This window comes from Megascapheus bottae, chromosome 26 (genome assembly GCF_031878675.1).
Source record: "Megascapheus bottae isolate mThoBot1 chromosome 26, mThoBot2.hap1, whole genome shotgun sequence".
Lineage (NCBI taxonomy): Eukaryota > Metazoa > Chordata > Mammalia > Rodentia > Geomyidae > Megascapheus > Megascapheus bottae.
Window position 1 is genome coordinate 12,946,013 of NC_143534.1, and position 21,099 is coordinate 12,967,111.

Sequence of the window (21,099 nt, forward strand, 5' to 3'; positions counted from 1 at the left end):
TGCAAAAAGTGGTGACAGGATTTCCTGCTGGAGATTGTCCCAAATCATCCTGAGATGGGCCAATTGTGATTCCAAAGGAAGAAGCACTAATCATTTCAAAGCATTCGTTAGTGGAACTTCTGTACATTAGGCTGGTAGTGCTCTCTTCCTGATGACACTGAGAAAAGTATGTTTTATTTAGTTCTGTCTTGAAAGAGGTGGTCAGAACATGGAGTTTCTCTGAGGGTTTAAGAAATTTATCTCAGGCAAAGGCAAGTGTTTACCAACATCTGTGATCTTTTAGTTATTTAGACAACCACTTGGACCACTTTTATCAATGCCTGGGAATGTTTAGGGTCCTTGTTTGGGTTCAGGTCTGTAGAAGAAAATATGTAGCTAGCCAGACCACCCAGTGGACAAAGAAACACAGCTGGGGAACCTGGGTGGCCCTAAAATTGCCAACTTACTTGCATGTGAGACCAAAACTTCAATTCTATAATTCAGGGAATTAAAAAAAATTAATAAGTAATGAGTTTTCTTAGTAAACATTTGTGCTAGCTATTTGGGAAGTGGGGAGGCAGAGATTGGGAGAATCATAAAACAAGGTCAAATGAAAAACCAAACAAATATCATAACTAATTAAAGCTGGGTATAAAAGTATATTCTTGTCGTCCCTATGAGCAAGAGGCTAACTAGGAATGTCATATTGCAGGCTGGCCTAGACATAAACATCAGCCTTTATTTGAAAAATGACTAAAGCAAAAGGGATGGATGGGGTGGTGGGCTCAAGGGTTAAACTACATTTTGAAAATCTTTCTGATGTACAGTTGCAGAATTCTCTGAAAAGTCCTTTCTGATTTTCCTAATTAAGTTATCACATATCTAATGTTTTAGTTTTGATGTGATTCATATGTAATTATACATATGCATGTATTTCATTGTCCTCACAGTGTTAAAATATTTTTTTTCCCTTGAGTCCTGGAGCTAGAACTTCAGGCCTGAGCACTATCCTTAGGTATTCTCAAGGTTTGTGCTCTACCACTTGAGCCATAGTACCACTTATGGCTTTTTCTATGTTTGTGGTACTGAGGAATTGAACCCAGGGCTTTGTGCATGGTTGGTAAGCACTCTACCACTAGGCCACACTCTAGGCCCTTAAAATAGCATTTCTAATAATTGTATTTTCTTATTTTCACATGGGTTTATAACTAGGAGTAAATTATGATTCAAATATATATGTATACCAGACTTCTCTATTTCAAATATTGTAATTCTTTAACATGTCTGTATTAAATGTCTAGAGAAAAAGTAGGTACTTCTTCAGTCTTTTTCCTTGTTTGTTAGGGTCATCCTAAAGTTTGTGAGAAATTAAAGGCACTAATGGTGGAGTGGACAGATGAATTTAAGAATGACCCACAACTTAGTCTAATATCAGCAATGATTAAAAACCTTAAGGAACAAGGAGTTACTTTTCCAGCTATTGGCTCTCAGGTATTTTGATAATCTCTTATTTTATGGTTTGCTTTTCTGCTGTAGTATATATGTTTGACATGCTTTCTCTGCTGCATTTCTGGATTGATTGTGCTACTTTAAATGAAGTATTTATGCTATTCTTGTATTCAAAGGTGTCCAAAATGCCATAGTGGAATATTGATATGCCTCATCCTCAACTCTACCACTGTTTCTCCATTATAAATCAAGTGGTTTAATATATTGCAATTGTAAACTTTTAAACATAGTTTAATGTAGTTAAAATCAAAATTACTTTATATTAAGTCAGGTAGTCCTGACAGTCTCAATACATTTTTATAATGCTCTCATTTTATCTACAAAGAATGACAGCTCAAAAATCCAGTTATCTTTAAACTTTAGGGATGAGTTTATAAGTTGTTTTTATTAGGAAATAATATTAAGAATGGGAAGGAAATGGAAGAAACAAAGAGATGCACATAAACTACTTTTCCTGAATAAGAACTGATCCCCATACAAGTCCTCTTCCTTTTGCTCAACAGATATTATTGAACTGATTAACTTTCCTCCAAAACACCTCCCCCCCCACAGCATTGTGGGATCAATCTCTGATTTATGTCATATAGGAAAAAGATGAAGTGATATCTTCTGTATTTCTTTTCTAGATACCATCCTTTAGGGTGCCCAACTGAAGTGTAGGTGGCTGAAAGTGTGTGGCATTTAATTTAGTGTCTGGCCCTACTGGCTGGATCAGGACCAATGCTGGAAATGACTGGAACACCCTCTCTGTGAAGGACTTGCCATCTCTACTTACCACTTTAAGGAATCATGTAATTACTGCTTTCACCCATAGCTATCTAGAGTCTCTTTCCAGAGCATTTCCATTTTATTGGCGTGCTCTTAAAGATTGTGAAGCTCTATGAATATGTCTGAGAGAGCATGGGAGCAAAGGACATTTTTCTCCTATGGGGGAAAAAGTTTACAATTACTTTTACAATAATAGAACTTTGCAGCATTTTCATGCATTATTGTTAGCTTTTATTAAGTATAATTTGAATTCTGTAATTAAGGGATAATTTTATTTAACGCAATCCAAAATATAAATTCTTGTCACCAGAAACAGTGTATTTATCAAACAGTAGATTGACTTCAGGAAACCAGTCAAGCTACTTGGTAGAATTGCTTCCTGCCCTCCTCTAGTCCTGGGGCTTAAACTCAGGGCCTAGGCAATGTCCTTGGGCATTCTCTAGGTTATCACTTCACCACTGGTGCCACAGCACCACTTCCAGCTCTATCTCTGTATAGGGTAATGAGGAATCAAACCCAGGGCTTCATGCATGCTAGGCAAGCACTCTGTCACTAGACCACACTCCTGTTCCTAGAAGTGCATTTTGTATACCTATTTTAGAATTTGTTAGGCAAAACGTGATTCATTGATAAGCATTTTGTGGATAATACAGCTAGAGAGCAGTGAATGTGGGATTTGCAACCATGTTTTTCTGACCCTGAAACTTGGATTTTAATCACCATCTCTCATCATACCTTGTTTGAAAGTGTTATCAGAGTTTCACAGAAGAATGTATAATTACAGAGTTTAGGAGAAACTCAGCCTACTGGCTGGTGAGTTCACTGAACAGTGGGGAACTTGGTGAAACTAGAGGAGGCACAACATTGTATGTAGGAGTAAGTGGAGTATAAGCTAGGCCAGTACATATGTTGCTCAGGAACTGCTATCAGCTTCTTGGGTCTGGTAGAATAGTTGAAATGAGCCTGGCAAAATAGGCTGACTTTTGATTTGGATTGAATGCATGCAAAAATGAGAGGCCTGTAATTCTAGACATGCGAATCACATTGTATGTGTACTTACTATACATTATCTTATTTGTGTGCTGTGTTTAATTTGAGCAGTAGCATACTACCAAAGTTAACTACTTGTATTTTAGTTTATAACAGCAGTTTAGAACCACTTACATTGCTACAAATCTAACTTCCTGAAGATAACAACTTAACTTTTTGGTTTGTGAAGTGATAACTACTGAATCAATATTTAGTGTTTTTGAACTATTTGTTTTTTAAAAATAATCATCTGCTTCTATTTTCTAACCTCTTTGAGTTTAATCTTGTATGCATATGTGAGGGGGTAGAATATATTTTTTTGACTCTTTTTTTCTCCCCCACTTTGGTCAGTCATGGGGCTTGAACTCAGAGCCTGGGTGCTCTAAGCTCTTTTGCTCAAAGCTAGCATTCTACCACTTTGAGTCATAGCTCTACTTTCAGTTATCTGGGGGTTAATTGGAGAGCAGAGTCTCACAGACTTTCCTGTCCAGGCTGGCTTGGAACCATGGTCCTTAGATCTCATTCTCCTTAGTAGCTCTGATTGCAGGTATGGGCCACTTGTACTCTGCTTGCTTTTCACTCAAGTGTCTAGTTGCTTTTGTTCTCTATCTCCTGATTTTGACTCTGTTCCTTCTCTCTTTAAGGTAGCATCTTTTCCAAATTGGATTCTTTCTTTAGAAATCTATATTAGATTGATGAAAGCAGTAGATTGATACAAGTTCTTAGACTAGGAATTGGTTGGAAATTTTAAGAGCCAGTCTAAAATATTGTGTTCGTTTCATGTGTGCATTAGGCTGCAGAACAAGCAAAAGCAAGTCCAGCTCTAGTAGCCAAGGATTCTGGCACTGCTGCCAACAAGAAAGAAGAAGAAGACTTAGCGAAAGGTTCGTCATTATATTTTTTTCTTGGGGTGGTTCTAGGGGTTGAATTTAGGGCCTTGTGCTTGCTAGAATGGTGCTCTATACTGAACCACATCTCTGGCCATAGCTTTTTCTTTAGATATTGAGAGATATAACTAAGGCAGAAATCATACTCCCTCTTCAGTGCCATTTCTTTACTCTTCAGAGGCAACTACTACCATATATGTACTTTCAGTCTACATTTTGGTATTTTCACCATACTGTACATCAAGAAAAAACTATCACATATTTTTGTTGTTCACAAAATTCTTTTTTCATAAGAAATCAGAAGTACTAATTTAACTTGATTTTTTTCATTCATTATGTTTGAGATCATTTTTTTTTTTTTTTTACTATTTAATATTCCTGTGTAGTAATATATGTCTTTCCTCTGCTGGTAAGCATTTGTTTTGTTTTGTTTTTTTTCCTACACTGACAGTGCATGGTAAATGTCCATCTACTTATTCTCTTGCTTATATGTATGTGACTACCTAGGGATGACTAAATGATACTGTTGGATAATGGAATAAGTATATATGTTCAGCTGTGCTAAATGTTTGAATGATTTTATTTCTCCATAAACAATATGTGGAAGCTTAATTATGGTTATAATTTACTACAAACAATTGATATTGGCACGTTTAATTTTTGTGACTAATAGATTTGAAGTAACAAGATCTATGTTTTTAGATACCTCCTAGGAGACTGGTTAAGTAAGTCTGCAGTGATATTTGGCACACTTAAATTTTCCAGCTGATTTTGATGATCATTTTGAGAACTTAAAGAAAATATTAAACATTTACAATGTTTACAAATGTTACAAAACAGTTTTGAAAGTATATTTTTATTGTCCAGCAGAGTTTAAACTTTATCAGTAAAAGTAATAGTCATGACCTGGTGGAGTGGCTCTGGTAGTATGGTGATTCCTTAGCAAGTTTAAGGACCTGAGTTCAAACCCAAGTCCATGGCTAAAATAGTCAAGAACATTTTTGTTAATCTGTCTTTATATTTTTACTTGTGAATGAATGAACACAGTTGACAATGATTTTGTTTACTATGTGAAGATTGGTTTTAGTTTTTTAATATTGTGAGGGAAAAACTTTACCTGTTTGAGAGTCATGTTTTTGTACCTTTTGGGATTGTTGGAGTCTTTAAAAACTCATTATTTTCCAGCCATTGAGCTGTCCCTCAAGGAACAGAAGCAGCAGTCAACAACCCTTTCCAGTTTGTACCCAAGTACCTCCAATCTTCTAACTAATCACCAACATGAAGGCCGAAAAGTTCGGGCTATCTATGACTTTGAAGCTGCTGAAGATAATGAACTAACTTTTAAAGCTGGAGAAATTATTACAGTTCTTGATGATAGGTAATGGTTAATTATAAATTATAATTTTGTAATTCTGGTGAAAATATAAACAATACTTTTTGTATTTTACATTATTCCTATTAAATGCAGTTACTAGATGTAATTGAAATGTTAACCAGATGTTTAGATGATAGTTTACTGGCTATATTATGATTTAGTGTTTTTCTCACCTTTTACGTTTTTTTAAAGTTTTTTGGAAGCCTATTTATTTGTGGTTCCATTTACTAATATAAATAGTTAAATCATTTAAAATATTTTAGAAAATCTACTGGCTACAAAGTGTGCTCGTTTTGAAGTTCATAATTTGTTGATTTTACTTACACAGAACAGTATGGTGATTTATGTGATAATGAATCAGCACTGGTAAAATTGCAAGTGGTTTTAAAAAATAAGTTGAGAGATTAATTTAGGGTTATTTCTGTAGCGTGTGTCATCAACTAACCCTTTTTGTGTTGCCATAATAAACTACTATGGTCCAGGTGACTTAAATAACAGAAATGCATTTCTTATAGTTGTAGAGGAGAAAAAGCACAAATTCCCCAGATTCCAGACTTCTCCTTTAAGGTTGGCAGTCATACTCCTGATTTTCCCCACGTTACCTAATCTTCTTCCAAAGGCCCCTCCGTAGGATTTCAAAAGACAAATTTTAGGTCAGATTGTAGCATTTTTCTCTACATTTTTATGTAGAGAGAAAAACACATGTAAAATTTGATCATTGGAATGACACAAAACTTGAGTCTTTTATTCTTTGAAAATTTTCTCAGTGACCACTTGCTAGCTTTCTGAATAGTGAGCATGGAGAATATGTGGTATTTGTGGTTACACACTGAAAGTGTGCTCTTTATGAAATGTGTTATAAAAGATAAAAATTCATAGAAATGAAAATGTAGTAAAACATTTTCTTGTTCATAGTGATCCTAACTGGTGGAAAGGTGAAACTCATCAAGGCATAGGATTGTTTCCTTCTAATTTTGTGACTGCTGACCTCACTGCTGAACCAGAAATGAGTAAGTGCTTTTTATTAGTCTTTCCACAGGTAATAGATAATCCACAATCTTAATGAAAGTTGGGTTAAAGTCAACTTTCTAAAGCAATGGCTTTTCAAGTGCTAGTGATTACAAGGTGTTCATTGAAAATTACAGTTTCTTAGACTATTTACCAGAAATTAATAAAAATTGAAGTCCCTTATCAGGATTATTTTCAGACTGATTGTAGGCTTTTCGATATCATCTGTATCTGTATAGATGAGATGCCATTATAAAAATGCAAGTCTACCTACAAGTGTCCTTTACAGCTAATGAAGAGTGATAAAACAATGTGACCTCTCAAAGGGCCGGTCAACTTTCTGGTGTCTAGCCCTAGACCTGATAGCAGTAGCCTCTGAGCAACAAAACTATCCTGGGTCCCCATGTCACTTATACAGAAGGAGCCATTTTAACTACGGAATTTAACTAATATATAATGCTTGTTTTGTTGTATTTTAAAGCCTTTGATGATATGGAAAAGAGAACTAGAATGTGAGGCCATGGAGGAAAAGCAGTTTTCAAGGCAGCCATAATAGTTGCAGGAAATATAATTGCCAGTATCCTGTCAAAGTATTGGGGTACATTCCTTGGTGACACTGTAAATTTCATAGTGAATATGAGCCATTAAGTTTACGCTTCTGTTACTTAAGAAAACATGTGGAGCCGGGAGTGTGGCCTAGTGGTAGAGTGTTCACCTTGCACACATGAAGCCCTGGGTTTGATTCCTCAGTACTACATACATAGAAAAAGCAAGAGGTGGTACTATGGCTCAAGTGGCAGAGAGCTAGACTTGAAAAAGCCCAAGGACAGTTTCCTGGCAAAAAACCAAAACCAAAACCAAAAAATATGTTCATGTCTGGGAAAACTTTCTGTTAGTGACTGAAAGACTTAGAATTTCTGCAGCTTCTATGTAAGTTGGTAAGCTGCAGTCACCAGCAGGTTATCTCTTTTTGTTTTCTAGAGAAAGTGACAAGCCATAACATCCCTAGTTGTTTTTAGTTCACAAGAATTTTTAAGACTTTGTGTCTTAACATCTTTATTTTTCTTCCAGTTGCACTGCCTTAACTACAACGCATATTTACATATATATTTACAGAGTAAATGATGTGCAAATACATGCATTAGCAGTGAAGAGATCCTTCACTTTGCTTTTGGCAGTTACTTAAAGATTATCTTGGATCACTTTTGTAGACACAGATTTCTGGTACCTATTCTTTCAGTCAGTTGTTTTTGCTATTACTAAAAACATGTAGTAACTTATTTCAGTGGCATTGTATAGAACTCTTTTTAATAACTTCGGCAGGTTGTATTGTTCTTTGGGGTTTGGGTTTTAATTTTGGGTTTTTGTTTTAGGTGTTAGAAAGATTAAAATAGCTTTGGCCTTCTGTTCAAGACAAGATCTAAGATCTCAAGCATGGATTGTATCTGTTTCAACTTCTTTGCATCATATGACAGTGAAACTTTATTATGAGCTTTGTAGTACTTTGTGTCACTCAGAGCAGTGGAAGAGATACAGAGGATCCAAGATCATGTAATTTAATCATGGTTCTCAGACTTGAAAAGTGAATGCTCGAATGATTCGCATATAATCTGTCACATAGAAATATCTGCTCTACTCGTTTGGTATTGTGATAAGGTCATATATAAGGTCATATATATTTGTGTGTGTGTGTGTGTGTGTGTGTGTGTATGTATGTATGTATGTATGTATGTATGTATGTATGTATGTATGTATGTATGTATTAGTAGCCCTATGGAAGAGGGCTCCAAACTGCATTGTCAGCTGTATTGTTCTCTTAAGGGTAAGAGCCAATGCAATGTTGTCCCAGCTTTCTATTGCAGTATAAGAAGCAAAGATATCTGGAAGCAGATGTCTCTTTTCCCCTGTAGGAAAATGGATCTGCTGAAATTTATTTTGTTTGTAGAAATTTGCTTTATGGTGATTTGAATAGAATGAATATACTCCTTATGTTGGAAATCCAGCTCTTCCTATTTTATGTAAAGGCACAAAATTCACTGTTGGTAGTCTCACCAGAATAAAATCACAAGCCATACCCCAGTGGTTTGGACTAATAGAACAAGATAGATGGGCGTTCAAATTCAGGCATTGCAGTTTATTAGGTTTTCTCTTCATTAGTTTGTCTCTTAATCTTTCTAAAAGATCTTTCTTATAAAATGGACTTATCACATAGAATTGTTTTGGAGATTCATTGAGGAAATAATACATTCCATTAAGTATATTGAATAGTTTATTTCCCATTGTTGGTTCTGGTCTGCCATCTCTCATTCCCTTTGGATTCTTAGTATTTTTTTTTTATGATTTCTGAATCATCTTACTACTAGATAGATGAAAAATCAAATTTTTTAGAAACCATATGTAATTTTAATAATCTTACAATAATTTATAATAATCTTATATCTGCTAAATTATATTTTTTGTGCTTTGGGGTTTTGTTGTTTGTTTGTTTCTTTTTAAGATAGGCTCTTATTTACAGTGTAGCTTAGCCTCCCTGCGTTTGAGGCTCTCCTAACTCTACTTTCTGAGTGCTAGAATTAAAAGTATACATTATCACACCACTGTCCCTAACGGTGTTAAAGATTGTTTTGGTGAGCAAAAAAAAAAAAAAAAAAAAAAAGGGAGAGGAATGCTCTTTCTGTCCAATGACAGATTTTTCTTTTTATAGTTAAGTGTAATTAGGAAACACAGGCTGATTTGCTGGTGAATTAAGATCTCTGCCAAGGACATATACAAAGTTCTTCACTGGCCTGGATGTTATTATGATGGTAGAGTGCTGGAGAGCATATAGCTAGCTGACTTTCACACTTGATATGTTGAAGTAAAGTGTTTGTTTTTTCCTTTAAGTGAGACTTTCCTTTGAAGAATACTGGTAGTTTAAAAAGAGGATTTATTTGAAGTTGCAGAATTCACTTATGCTATTGTTAAACTTTACTTTTTCTAACATTATATTGAACTCTGTGATAAGAGGAATTCTGTAGTAAACAAAAAAAAAGATTTAGATGTTAGTTGACTCATTTTACCTTTTTGGGATATAGGGCTATGAGCTGATATATGATGTTTTTAATTTAGACTTCTTTTTTCTCACAGTTCTGGGTTTGAACTCTATTGTGGGTGATTTACATTTGTTTTTGAAAGATAACTTTTTAATAAAGTCTCAGAAAACATGAAGACTTTACAAGAGAAAATTAAGAAATCTTGTCAGAATTTCATAAGGTTCTGCTATTATTGTTTAAATCTGCAGTCTAATCATTCCCTAGATTGAGTTTTAGCTTGATGGGAATAAAAGGGAATTTCTAAATTTTCCCTTATAACTTAAATTTTTAAATAAATTCAAATTTTTAAACATTTTACAGTTAAAACAGAGAAGAAGACAGTACAATTTAGTGATGAAGTTCAAATAGAGACAATAGAACCAGAGCCAGAGCCAGCCTTTATTGATGAAGTAAGTAATTTTCTTGGTGCTATATTTTATACTTTGTACTAAAGTTGGAATGCTTTTTCTTTTGAAATGATTACCCATATATTTAGTATTTTCTTATTATAAAAAGCCAAAGCAGAGATGGTTGTTGAAACTTTCTCTCTAATCTCATTTTTACTCAATGAAGACCTCATTATTTTAAATTCCTGTTTATGGGGCTGAGAATGCTTAGCTTTGTCCAGTGAGATGGAGTCCTTAGGATTTTTTCTGCCCAGGTTGGACTTCAACCATGATCTTCCCAGTTTCAAACTATTAAGTAGCTAGGCTTATAAGCATGAGCCCCGACTGCCTGACAGTTTTATACATATGTGTCATTGGTTTGAGATACTGTCCAGTCTTTCCTTCAAAGGAAACTGGAAACTAGTTTCCTTTCTGTGGCAAACTAAAACACTGGTAGAAGATAGGGTAAATCCCTAGAGCTCCACTTATTAGAGTAGTGGCTGAAATGGAGCTCATTTGGGCTTTACAGAAACAGCCACAGTATTCATTGGGAACAAGAAGTAATGACTGAGTTGTTACTCACAGCAGACCATCTTGAGAAGGATGCCACACCCTGTCACATGGCTAAGCTACATGTGCTCCAAAATGAAATTCCTACGCATGGTAGAGAGATTGGAAAGCTCACTTTTAAGTGTGGCAGTTGTCCTATTTCTTCTAATTTGAGAAAAGCTCTGTTAGCAGTTTGAAAATACATCAGAATAGCTTTTAAGGGTCTGACTTTATATAGTTCAAAATAGAATACAAAGGGTGTTGACACAGAAAAAACAAATGACTGCCCAAAACTGAATTACAAGTTTTTAATCCATTTTCTAGGTAAGGAGGTAAGAACAAAATGTTTCGTAGAAGGGGCAGTAGCAAGGCCTACTGGTAGGGTAGAGTGCTTATCTAGCATGCACAAAGCCCTGGGTTTGATTCCTTAGTACCATATACATAGAAAAAGCTGAAAGTGGTGCTGTGGCTCCAGTGGTAGAGTGCTAGCCTTAATAAAGCCCAAGACGGTGCCCAGGCCCTGAACTCAAGCCCCAGGACTGGCAAAAAAATAAGTGTTTCATAGATTGGTTGCTCCCCCCCCCCTTAAACTATTTAATTCCTGTAGGATAAGATGGACCAGCTGCTACAGATGTTGCAAAGTGCAGACCCCAGTGATAACCAGCCAGACCTACCTGAGCTCCTTCATCTGGAAGGTAAACCTGGTTTTTCTGTTTGTCTTGGAAACAGAGTAATTAGAGATAGAGATAATACCTAGTGTTCTGTATTCAGAATGGTTTTTGACAAGTGATCTTTAGAATGTAATATTTCTTAACTTCTAGACATACCATTTAAACCTCGAGTAGGACTTGTATTACATTTGACGTCCTAGATTCTTGTAAAATGAAAAATAATTTTAGATCAATATTTTAGTAAGTTGTCACCAATTTTGGTTTGTGGTATGTGAGATTACTCTAATTTTTATTACTCCAAATTAAACCTTTTATTCTCCTAGGAATATCAAAAGTTCATATTTCTTTGGTTATGTTTTTCCTTGTTTCTTCCAATATTGTCATTTTAGCAATGTGTCATCAGATGGGACCTCTTATTGATGAGAAGCTAGAGGATATTGATAGGTAAGAGAATCCTGGACTATATCTGCATTGTGCATCTTCACTGAGACTATTTCTACAAATGATAGAGTGGGCTCTTGTCTGCCTTTTCAAAACTGCAAAGGAACTACCTCTTATTCAATTATTTTCATCTTGATATAAAGAACTGGACTTTCTTGTCCTTACTTTAACGTGAAGATTAAAAAAAAAAGATGATTAGGGAGTGGGGGAAGGAAAAGGGGACAAACATATGAGAAGGGGTATCATTTGTCAGATACCACTACCTGAAGAATGTAACTATAACCCTTCCTATATACATTACTCCAACAACAAATAAGTTTTTAAAAGTGAAGATGTAATTGACTGTCCCCATTTTAATCTTTTTAAAAAATAAGAGTTGATTAGTATAATAATGCTTCCTAAAGTGGAATTGGCAGAGCATCTGTTAATAACAGCTAACCTAGATATTTCAAGATTTAGTTAAGTACAATAAACCGGAGTTTCCTCAGCATAGAACCCTAAACTTAAATAATTCGTTTTGGCTGCTTTACGATGAGAAATCCATTTTTTGTCATAAGTTAAATTATTAATTATGTCTGCTGATACTCACTGTTTTCATATATTCTTACTTAAATGTTGAATTATTTAAGCAATAAGTTATGTTGCAAATCACTATATAATTTTTCAGAAAACATTCAGAACTCTCAGAACTTAATGTTAAAGTGATGGAAGCACTCTCATTATATACAAAGTTAATGAATGAAGATCCAATGTATTCCATGTATGCAAAACTGCAGAATCAGCAGTATTATATGCAACCAGGTATTTCTGGTTCTCAGGTATGTCATAAGTTCAAGTCTTTGTCTTAAAATTTTTGTAATATATTTGAGATCATTTGTAATGTCTAGTTTTGCAAAATATGAAACTTACTTCTGTGTGTGTGTATTTGTGTTGGTCCTGGACATTGTTCCTGAGCTCTTTTCTGCTCAAGCCTAGTGCTCTGCCATTGAGTCATGGCTACACTTCCATTTTTTTTTGTTGGCTAATTGGAGATATGAATGTCAACAGACACAGACTTTTCTGCCTGGTGCTCGTTTCGAACATCAGCCATCAGATCTTGGCCTCTTGAGTAGCTAGGATTATAGTTCTGAGCTACTAACACTCAGCTTTAAATAATAATGTCTTAAAGCAAACTTTTTTTTTTTTTGAGATAATGCCTCTTTTACTTTGCTCACGCTGGCCCTGAACTTATTTTCCTCCTTTCTCAGTCTTGTGTTTTTAAGTGTGTACCTCCACTATACCTGGGTAAAATATGAACCTTTGTAGTTGTAATGACTATTCCTGTAGTGCAAGGACAAGTGGCAGAATTCCACATCAAGGTTTTTCCCCTGGTCTTATGATGATAAGTGATACCTGGGTCTTATCCTGCTTTATTGAATGAGAATCTCTCCAATTGAGACTTAATATTTTAAATATTTTAAAGCTTCATATGTAATTATCTGGTTAATTTAGTATCTGTCATTTCTTGAGTTTATTTTATTTTGTTGGCCATGGGGCTTGAACTCTGGGCCTGGGCACTGTCTCTTAGCTCTTCAGCTCAAGGCTAGTGCTCTAGCACATGAGCCGTAGTGCCACTTCCAGCTTTCTGATGGTTAATTGGAGATAAGAGTCTCATCAACTTTTTGGCCCCAGGCTGGCTTTGAACTGTGATCCTCAGATCTCAGACTCCTGAGTAGTTAGGATTACAGACGTGAGCCACCGGTTCCTAGCTTATTGAATTTCTTGTTATTATTTCTTCTGAATATACTTTCTATCTTACAGGTACTGATTATTGAAATGTTATTAACACATACACAAAATAGAGAGCACAAAAGGACTCATGAATTGATGGATGTGTTAATGTTATAGATTATGATAATGTTTCAATGGTATATTTATCTTCAGATCATTAAGTGGTGGTCACTAAATATGTACAGCCTTTGATAAAGTAGTTGGTAAGACTGTCCAGATTAAAACATACCATCATACCATTTTGGTCGCTGGGAGCATGGCCTAGTGGTGAAGTGCTTGCCTAGCATGAAGACCTGGGTTCTATTCCTCGCTAGCATATACAAAGAAAAAGCCAGAAGTGATGCTATGGCTCAAGTGGTAGAGCCCTATCTTTGAGAAAGCCCAAGGATGCTCAGGCCCTGAGTTCAAGACCCAGGATTTGCATAAAAATTAAAAAAAAAAAACATACCATTTTCAATGATAGGAAAACTATTTTAAACAGCTAATGAACATCTACTTATCTTTAAAAAGGCAGCTTAAATACAGTGGGGAAAATTGTTGCAAAGCTATTATAAAACCAACAAACTAAATATTTATATGTATTTCTTTTTTTATTAAAGAATTTATTAACACTGATTTTGACATCATATTTCAAATGACATATTAAACAAGTATTCAAGAAGGGAATCTCTATATACAATCACTGGCACTTAGATTTTAGAACATAATTGAAATTAGGTTGAGGGTTTGTATGTCATAGATACATATTAATCTGTGTTAAAACATGTCTATAGAGTCACAACTTTTTTTCCACATATTTTTTATTGTAGTTAATAGAAGGGTTACATTATATTAACCAGATAGAGGATTCATTACTTCACATACATTGATACCCTTTCTCATGTCTTGGTCCCCATTTCCCTCTCCCCACCCCTGCCCTTCATCTTGTTTTCCCCCCTTTCCTATCCGATTTCAAATAACCAAATATGCATATATCCAATACATCAGATAACAAGGTGAAATACTGTAACAATATGAGATAACCAAGGGACAGCAAAAGAGATGAGAGATATATAGTACATAAGGACAACAATCACTCATTATATGGCTTTTGTTTCTATATCCTCGAGGTCCTTTCATTTAGCATTATACTCTGTGGCCTATGTCTATGTCTATGTAGTTGTGTTTATATTTCCAATACCATGTCCATAGCATTGGGTATGTGAATAGTGAGTCCTTGCTGTTGGACTGTTTGGATTTAATAGGCACATATTAAGGATATCATGTGCCTTTTGTTCCTTTGGTCTTGACTTGTCTCATTCAACATGATTCGCTCTAGATTCATCCACTTCCCTGCGAATGCCATTATTTTATCTTGTCTGTTGGCTATGTAGAATTCCATTGTATATATATATATATACCACATTTTTTGTATCCATTCATCTACAGTAGGGCATCTGGATTGTTTCCATTGCCTGGCTATTGTGAATAGTGTAGAGATAGACATAGCTGAGCAGGTGTCCTTATCATATCCTGGGTTATGATGTTCAGGATAGATGCCCAAGAGTGGTATGGCAGGATCGTAGGGAAGGTCTATTTTCACTTCTTTTAAGAAACCTCCACGCTGCTTTCCAGAGTGGTTGAACTTGCTTACAATCTCACCAGCATGCAGTAGGGTTCCTTTTCCTCCAGCATCTGTCATTGTCTGAGTTCAAAATCTTGGCCATGGGGTAAAATGGTATCCTAGGATTGTTTTTATTTGCATTTCCTTTATGACCACGGATGATGAGCATTTTCTCATATGCTTTTTTGCCATTTTAACCTCTTCTTTTGATAAGTCTCTCTTTAGTTCCCTTGCCCATTTAGTGATTGGTTTGTAGAGTTTGAGGGGAATTAGTTTTTGAGTTCCTTTTAGATACTGGATATTAAGCATTTGTCTGATGTATTATTGGTAAATATCTTTTCCTAGTTGGTTGGCTGTCTTTCTACTTTAGTAGCTAGGCTTTTATCTGTGCAGAAACTTTTTATTTTTAGGTAGTCCCATTTGTCGAGTCTCTCTCCAGTCTGTTGTGACCCTGGGATTCTGTTCAGGAAGTTTTTGCCTGTGCCTATGAGTTCCAGTGTCTCTCCAACTCTGTCGTGTAGCAGTTTCAAGGTTTCTGGTCTGCATTGAGGTCTTTGATCCATTTTGAGTTAATGCTTGAACATGGCAAAAGGTTAGGGTCAATTTTTAGTTTTCTGCATGTGGCTGCCCAGTTTTGCCAGCACCAATAATTGAATAGGCTGTGTTTGTTCCACTGTATATCTTTGGATCCTTTGTCAAATACAAGCTGACTATAGTTATGTGGTTCTATTTCTGGATCTTGTGTTCCATTGATCTTCTGGTCTATTTTTGTGCCAGTACTATGCTATTTTTGTTATTATGGCTCTATAGTAGAGCTTGAACTCTGGTATTGTTATACCACCTGCATTGCTCTTTTTGCCTAGAATTGTTTTGGCTATTCCAGGTCTTTTCTTGTTCCATATGAACCTTTGGATTATATCTTCTATTTTAGTAAAGAATGTCTTTGGGATTTTGATGGGGATTGCATTGGCAGTATGGCCATTCTCACTATATTGGTTCTCCCTACCCATGAGCATGGGATGGCTTTCCATTTTCTGGTGTCCTCTTTAATCTCTTTTGTTAGGCTTTTATAGTTTTCATTAAACAATTCCTGTACATATTTGATTAAGTTAATTCCTAAGTATTTTATTCTTTTGGGGGCTATATATGCTCTATGTATTTCTTAATAGCTGCTTTAATAGGTGTCCTCTCCCCGCTTTCACATTAGTGTGCATTCATTGTTGAAAATGTGGTTCAGTGGTAGAGCAGCCTGGCACATGTAAGGCCTATGGTTCAATTCCTAGCACCATGAAAACTACACATTAGAGTGCGTGTATTATACAGAGCCCCCCTTTTTTCCCCTTCTTTCAACGTCAAATAGCTGTTTCAGAGACCATTTTTTTCCTAGGTTATGGGTCATGTTCTGGGTATAAGGAACAGTTAGCTAGATACTATTCTGTTCACTTACTATGTTCCCAGTGTTTATTCAGAATAATTTTTTCACATAGTCTGTTTCACCTGAAATGAGTGGCTAGCACTCTGTGGATGAGTAGCAAAGTCTAAGAAATGTGAGGCTAGGTGACAAGCGTTTTCATACCAGTTTGAGTCAAACAACATTCATATTCAGTTTAAAATGAACAGTGAAGGCAGGTAGTCCTGAAGGCAAATAGCCATAGCTATGATTATAATGAACACATTTTGGATTCTGAGAGGTAAGGATTATTCCTGTGGCTTAACTAAAATTCATGATTGTTTCCCTCATCTCATGGTCACATGTTACTGTCTTAACAGTAGTTCTCATGTCACACATATAAAATATGTGCTGTAGAAAATAGAAGTATGTTGAAGACTTTGGGTATTTAGGACTCTTAATCTCTTTTAGAAAATGACAGTTTTTAGAAATAGGAGTAGGCAATGATCTAGGCTGCTGGTGGTTTCTGAGAAACTTCTGTGGAACTCAGCAACTCTTAATTTGTTTCTTTATCAGCCATAGCTGCATTCTATCCCTGCAAAATGGAGCAGTTGTGACAGAGACCATGTGGCTCACAAAGCCTAAAATATTCATTCTATGGCCTTTTTATAGGAAAGTTTGTTGGCCCCTGCTTTAGAAAATTAGTTTGGGGTCGGGAGCACAGCCTAGTTATAGAGTGCTCATCTAGAAAATTAGTTTGCTTTACATTCATTAAATTGTAATTTAGAAAGTGTGAACTATGAGTAATAAAATCATAAGTGACTTTAAAGCAGTGAACACAAATACACTTCCTTAAAATGTCACTTTGAAATAAATCAGTGTGGAAAAACAGTAAGTAAATTTAAAAGGAGATTATATTATCATAAAATTTCAAGGTAAAATTTTTTATGCATCTGTAGGGAAGAGAAGCATACAATAACCAGAGTTAGGGCTGGAAACAGTCTGCTGAAAGTGTATTTTACAAAATGTCTCCTGACAAATAACTTGTAAGATTCCAAAGGAATAATTTGTATTCATGGTGTAAATGCCTCTGCAGAGAAGGTTTGGAATGCATGCAGCAGTTTTCTAACTTGGGTGTGTTTCTTCATTAACTGTTGTAGGTGTATACAGGGCCTCCTACCAGTGGTGCTTACCTGGTGGCAGGTGGTGCACAGATGAGCCATCTCCAGAGCTACAGTCTTCCCCCGGAGCAGCTGTCTTCTCTCAGCCAAGGAGCTGGTCCACCATCCGCAAGTCCTGCCCTTCCTAGTCAGCAAACACAGGCTTCTTATCCCACGTAATTTGATTATCAATGCTTTCTTACTTGTGGTTAATGATGTCAATGTTCTTACTTGCTTCCAGTGCTCCATAAACAAGGATCTGGATAGGAAAAATTGGTCTACACACCAGTGCCACTAGAGACCATTGTAGTATCCACATAAAACCTCATAGTAGTGCAATGCCAGCCACAAGCTAGTCCTCTGAGCCACGGAACTATATTTTGGTGATAGCTTTATATGTGTACTGTATCAGTGCAGCATGATAGTTTGTCACTAAAATAAATACTAGCACAGACTTGAAGTTTATGTCTCACAGTGCAACACATTTGGAATGACAATGGTGATATATGTAGCACAGTGTTAGGCACATACAGAACATGCAATAAATGTTAGCTCTTGCTATCATCATTCTCATTGTAGACCATGTTTATTATCTCAACTTCCAGTTCCACCACCCGGTTTACAGTTTCATCTAAGGGCAAGTTTCTTTCTCTTATCTCTGCTATCCACTACCTCCCTACCATATCTCCCAATATGCAGTCATTTGCTTATCTCAGTACATTTTTCCATATTGGTATATAACACTAATATTGTGTTATATACTTTTTACTTGGTCACGGCTGCTGTTTCTTAGTTTAATGTCTCACTGCTACTTTTCAGGTTGTTTTGTCTTGGGCCTCTTACTCCTTCTGATTTTAAGACATCTAGGGTTCCTTGTGTAGACTTGCTTTTTGTCTGCAGTTATTCCCTAGGATTTTATGCAGCCCACGACTCAATACTATGTATGTGCTTATGACTCCCAAATATTTATTTCTACTCATAACCTCCCTACTAGACTGAAGATGAATAGCATTATCTTCTGTATATCTTATTTTATGTGTCCCAGGCTAGTCTTTGAGTTTCATTCTTCTGTTTTCCTGGCCTCTTACAGTCCTTTTTATAATCAAATTCTTTCACTAAATAACCACTCTGCCAGTTTTTTTTTTTCATTTAACCAGTTATAAAACCTCAGTTTTTCTTGTCTACCCTGTCTATTATCAGATTTTAGTGGCACTATCTTCAATTTTTGTATTCAATCTGACCCTTTTCTTCTATTCTCACCATGCCTCTGGCTGCTTGTCAACTCTTACCTGGAAAAATTTAATGTTCCTCCAGTATTTGTTCTTCTGTCCTTATTCCAGAGTGAGTTGGCTAAACTGTAACTCCTGTCAGGCTCAGAATACAGCTCAGTGGCAGAGCACTTGCCCAGTGTGCATGGTGCCTTGGATTTGATCCCCTGCACTACCAAAAAGAAGCAGAAAAAAATCTTGCCATCCTTCTGTTCAAAACCGTGTCTTTCCATCTCATTTACAGTTAAGCCAGAATCTGTACTGCATTGAAGGCACTCTATATTTTAAGTTTTTTCCCCCCAATTCTGCCACTCTTACTGTGCTTGCCTTACCCCCATCTTCAAGGCCTGCTTGCTATTCACATTGGCTTTTTTCTTTTTCTTTGCTACAGACAAAGTTTTCACAGATATGGTGGGTACCTGTCTATCTTCTGTCTCTGTTTAAATGTTCTTATTGAAGGACTGGGCCCATCACCCTATAAACTAGTCATTTCCCCAGGTACAGTTAGTCCTCCCTATCAGACTGTTCTTCACAGCAGTTATAACACATTGACAGAAACTTGTTTGTTTTTCTCTTATTAGAATTGTTTCTTTTCTTTTTTCTTCTTTCTTTCTTTCTTTTTTTTTGGGGGGGGCTTAAACTCTGAGCCTGGGCACTGTCCCTAAGCTCTTTCAGCTCAAGGCTGCCTCCCTACCCTGGACCCACAGAGCCACTTCCCATTTTCTAGTGATTGATTGGAGATAAGAGTCTCTCGCTCTTTAAGTGCCCAGGCCGGCTTTGAACCAAGATCCTCAGATCTCATTCTCCTGAGTAGCTAGGATTACAAGGCGTGAGCCCCCGCACCCAGTCATTCTAATTAGAATAAATAAGCATCCTGTTAATTAATTAGAATCCTGAGAGCTCAGAGGACAGTGTTGGACACATTATAAATATTTACTAAAATTGCCAAATGAATTTAAGTGAATGAGTTCAGTAGATAGATTTCCTTATTCATCTCTAAATGACTTTATAGTTGAATATTTATCTATTTTTCCCCCTCCACAGTGCAATGGTCAGTTCTGTTCAAGCAAATGCATATACCAGCCAGGCTGCTATGTATAGTCCTCCTGCTGCTGCCGCCGCTGCCGCCGCACCTACTGATGTCACCATGTACCAGAGTGCTGGAGCTAATATGTCCCAGGTGCCGAGTTACACGCTCGCAGCGTCGACCCTGCCTCCAGCAGGAGGCAGCCAGCAGCCACCTCAGCCACAGCAGTCATATTCCCAGCAGGCTCTGCTATAGGACCTGGTGTTCTTCATGGTGGCACATAGCTGCTAAATGCCACTGACAATGTTAGAAGATCCATTAATGTCCTAAGATTTGTTCATCGTCAATGTACAGGAATCTATCTTGATCGACAAGGTCAAATACTGCAGAAGGTAGAACTCTTCAATTTGCACTGACTTCCTAGCGGTTCACCTGTCCCCTCCCCCAGAGAAATGAAACTACTTAAACATTTAATTCCTTTTGTAATACAAAGAATCAGAATCATTACAAGCTTATTGTCTTGTAAAATGACCTGGTCTACAAACTATTGTGACAAACCAGTCTGTATATATTAATATGTAACTTCATTAGTGGCCATTTGAATTGCCATGGTGATCATGTGAATGTATTTAACAGTGTGTTAAATTAATTTACATTGCTATTTTAATCATGAACAGCTATCACATTTCCTAATGTGTGTAAATTTAAGGTAAGAACACTGTCCTTTTAAACAAATTGTTTATAGCTTATTTACAAGAAGGTGTTGCTGTCTTGGGTCCAGTTTTGCAGTATTGGTTGTGAGCTAACCTCATGTGTTAGTGTGTGTTTCTGTCACCTCTGTACACAAGGGTATCATCATGCCACCGTAGCTAAACTGTCAGTGCAGTTAGAGCAGATGAGAATGTTCCCTCTTCAACTGTTATATTTTGGCATGATACTTGAGCTATGTGGGACCGTGAGACAAAAATAAATAGGATCACATTTTTTTCATACCTAATTTTTAAAGAAATAATGTCGCTTCACTTTTTCCTAGTTGGATAGTTAAGTAGGTTTCTAGGCTGTTTCTGTGTTCATTGGTGGCAGTGACACCAAAAACAGGCCATGGATAGAAATGTTTGAACTGGAAAGAAAACATGAATTACACTACGTTTTCAGTCTCTTGTAATTTTTTGGAACATAATCAAAATTTGATTCATCTGTCTTACCCC

The 21,099-nt window shown here is 36.3% G+C and overlaps 1 protein-coding gene across 1 annotated transcript in view; it reads left to right on the forward strand.

The window, feature by feature from the left end:
• The window catches only part of Stam (signal transducing adaptor molecule), a 37,367-nt gene extending 16,541 nt beyond the window's left edge, over positions 1-20,826 (forward strand). The window contains exons 5-14 of the mRNA XM_090318966.1: positions 1,324-1,470; positions 4,079-4,169; positions 5,358-5,550; positions 6,463-6,557; positions 9,948-10,036; positions 11,169-11,256; positions 11,622-11,676; positions 12,341-12,491; positions 17,597-17,772; positions 19,909-20,826. Coding sequence (XP_090175092.1) covers positions 1,324-1,470; positions 4,079-4,169; positions 5,358-5,550; positions 6,463-6,557; positions 9,948-10,036; positions 11,169-11,256; positions 11,622-11,676; positions 12,341-12,491; positions 17,597-17,772; positions 19,909-20,146 — 1,323 coding nt within the window. The 3' untranslated portion in view covers positions 20,147-20,826. The remainder of the gene's footprint in view (positions 1-1,323; positions 1,471-4,078; positions 4,170-5,357; positions 5,551-6,462; positions 6,558-9,947; positions 10,037-11,168; positions 11,257-11,621; positions 11,677-12,340; positions 12,492-17,596; positions 17,773-19,908) is intronic.
• The last annotated feature ends 273 nt before the right edge of the window (positions 20,827-21,099 follow it).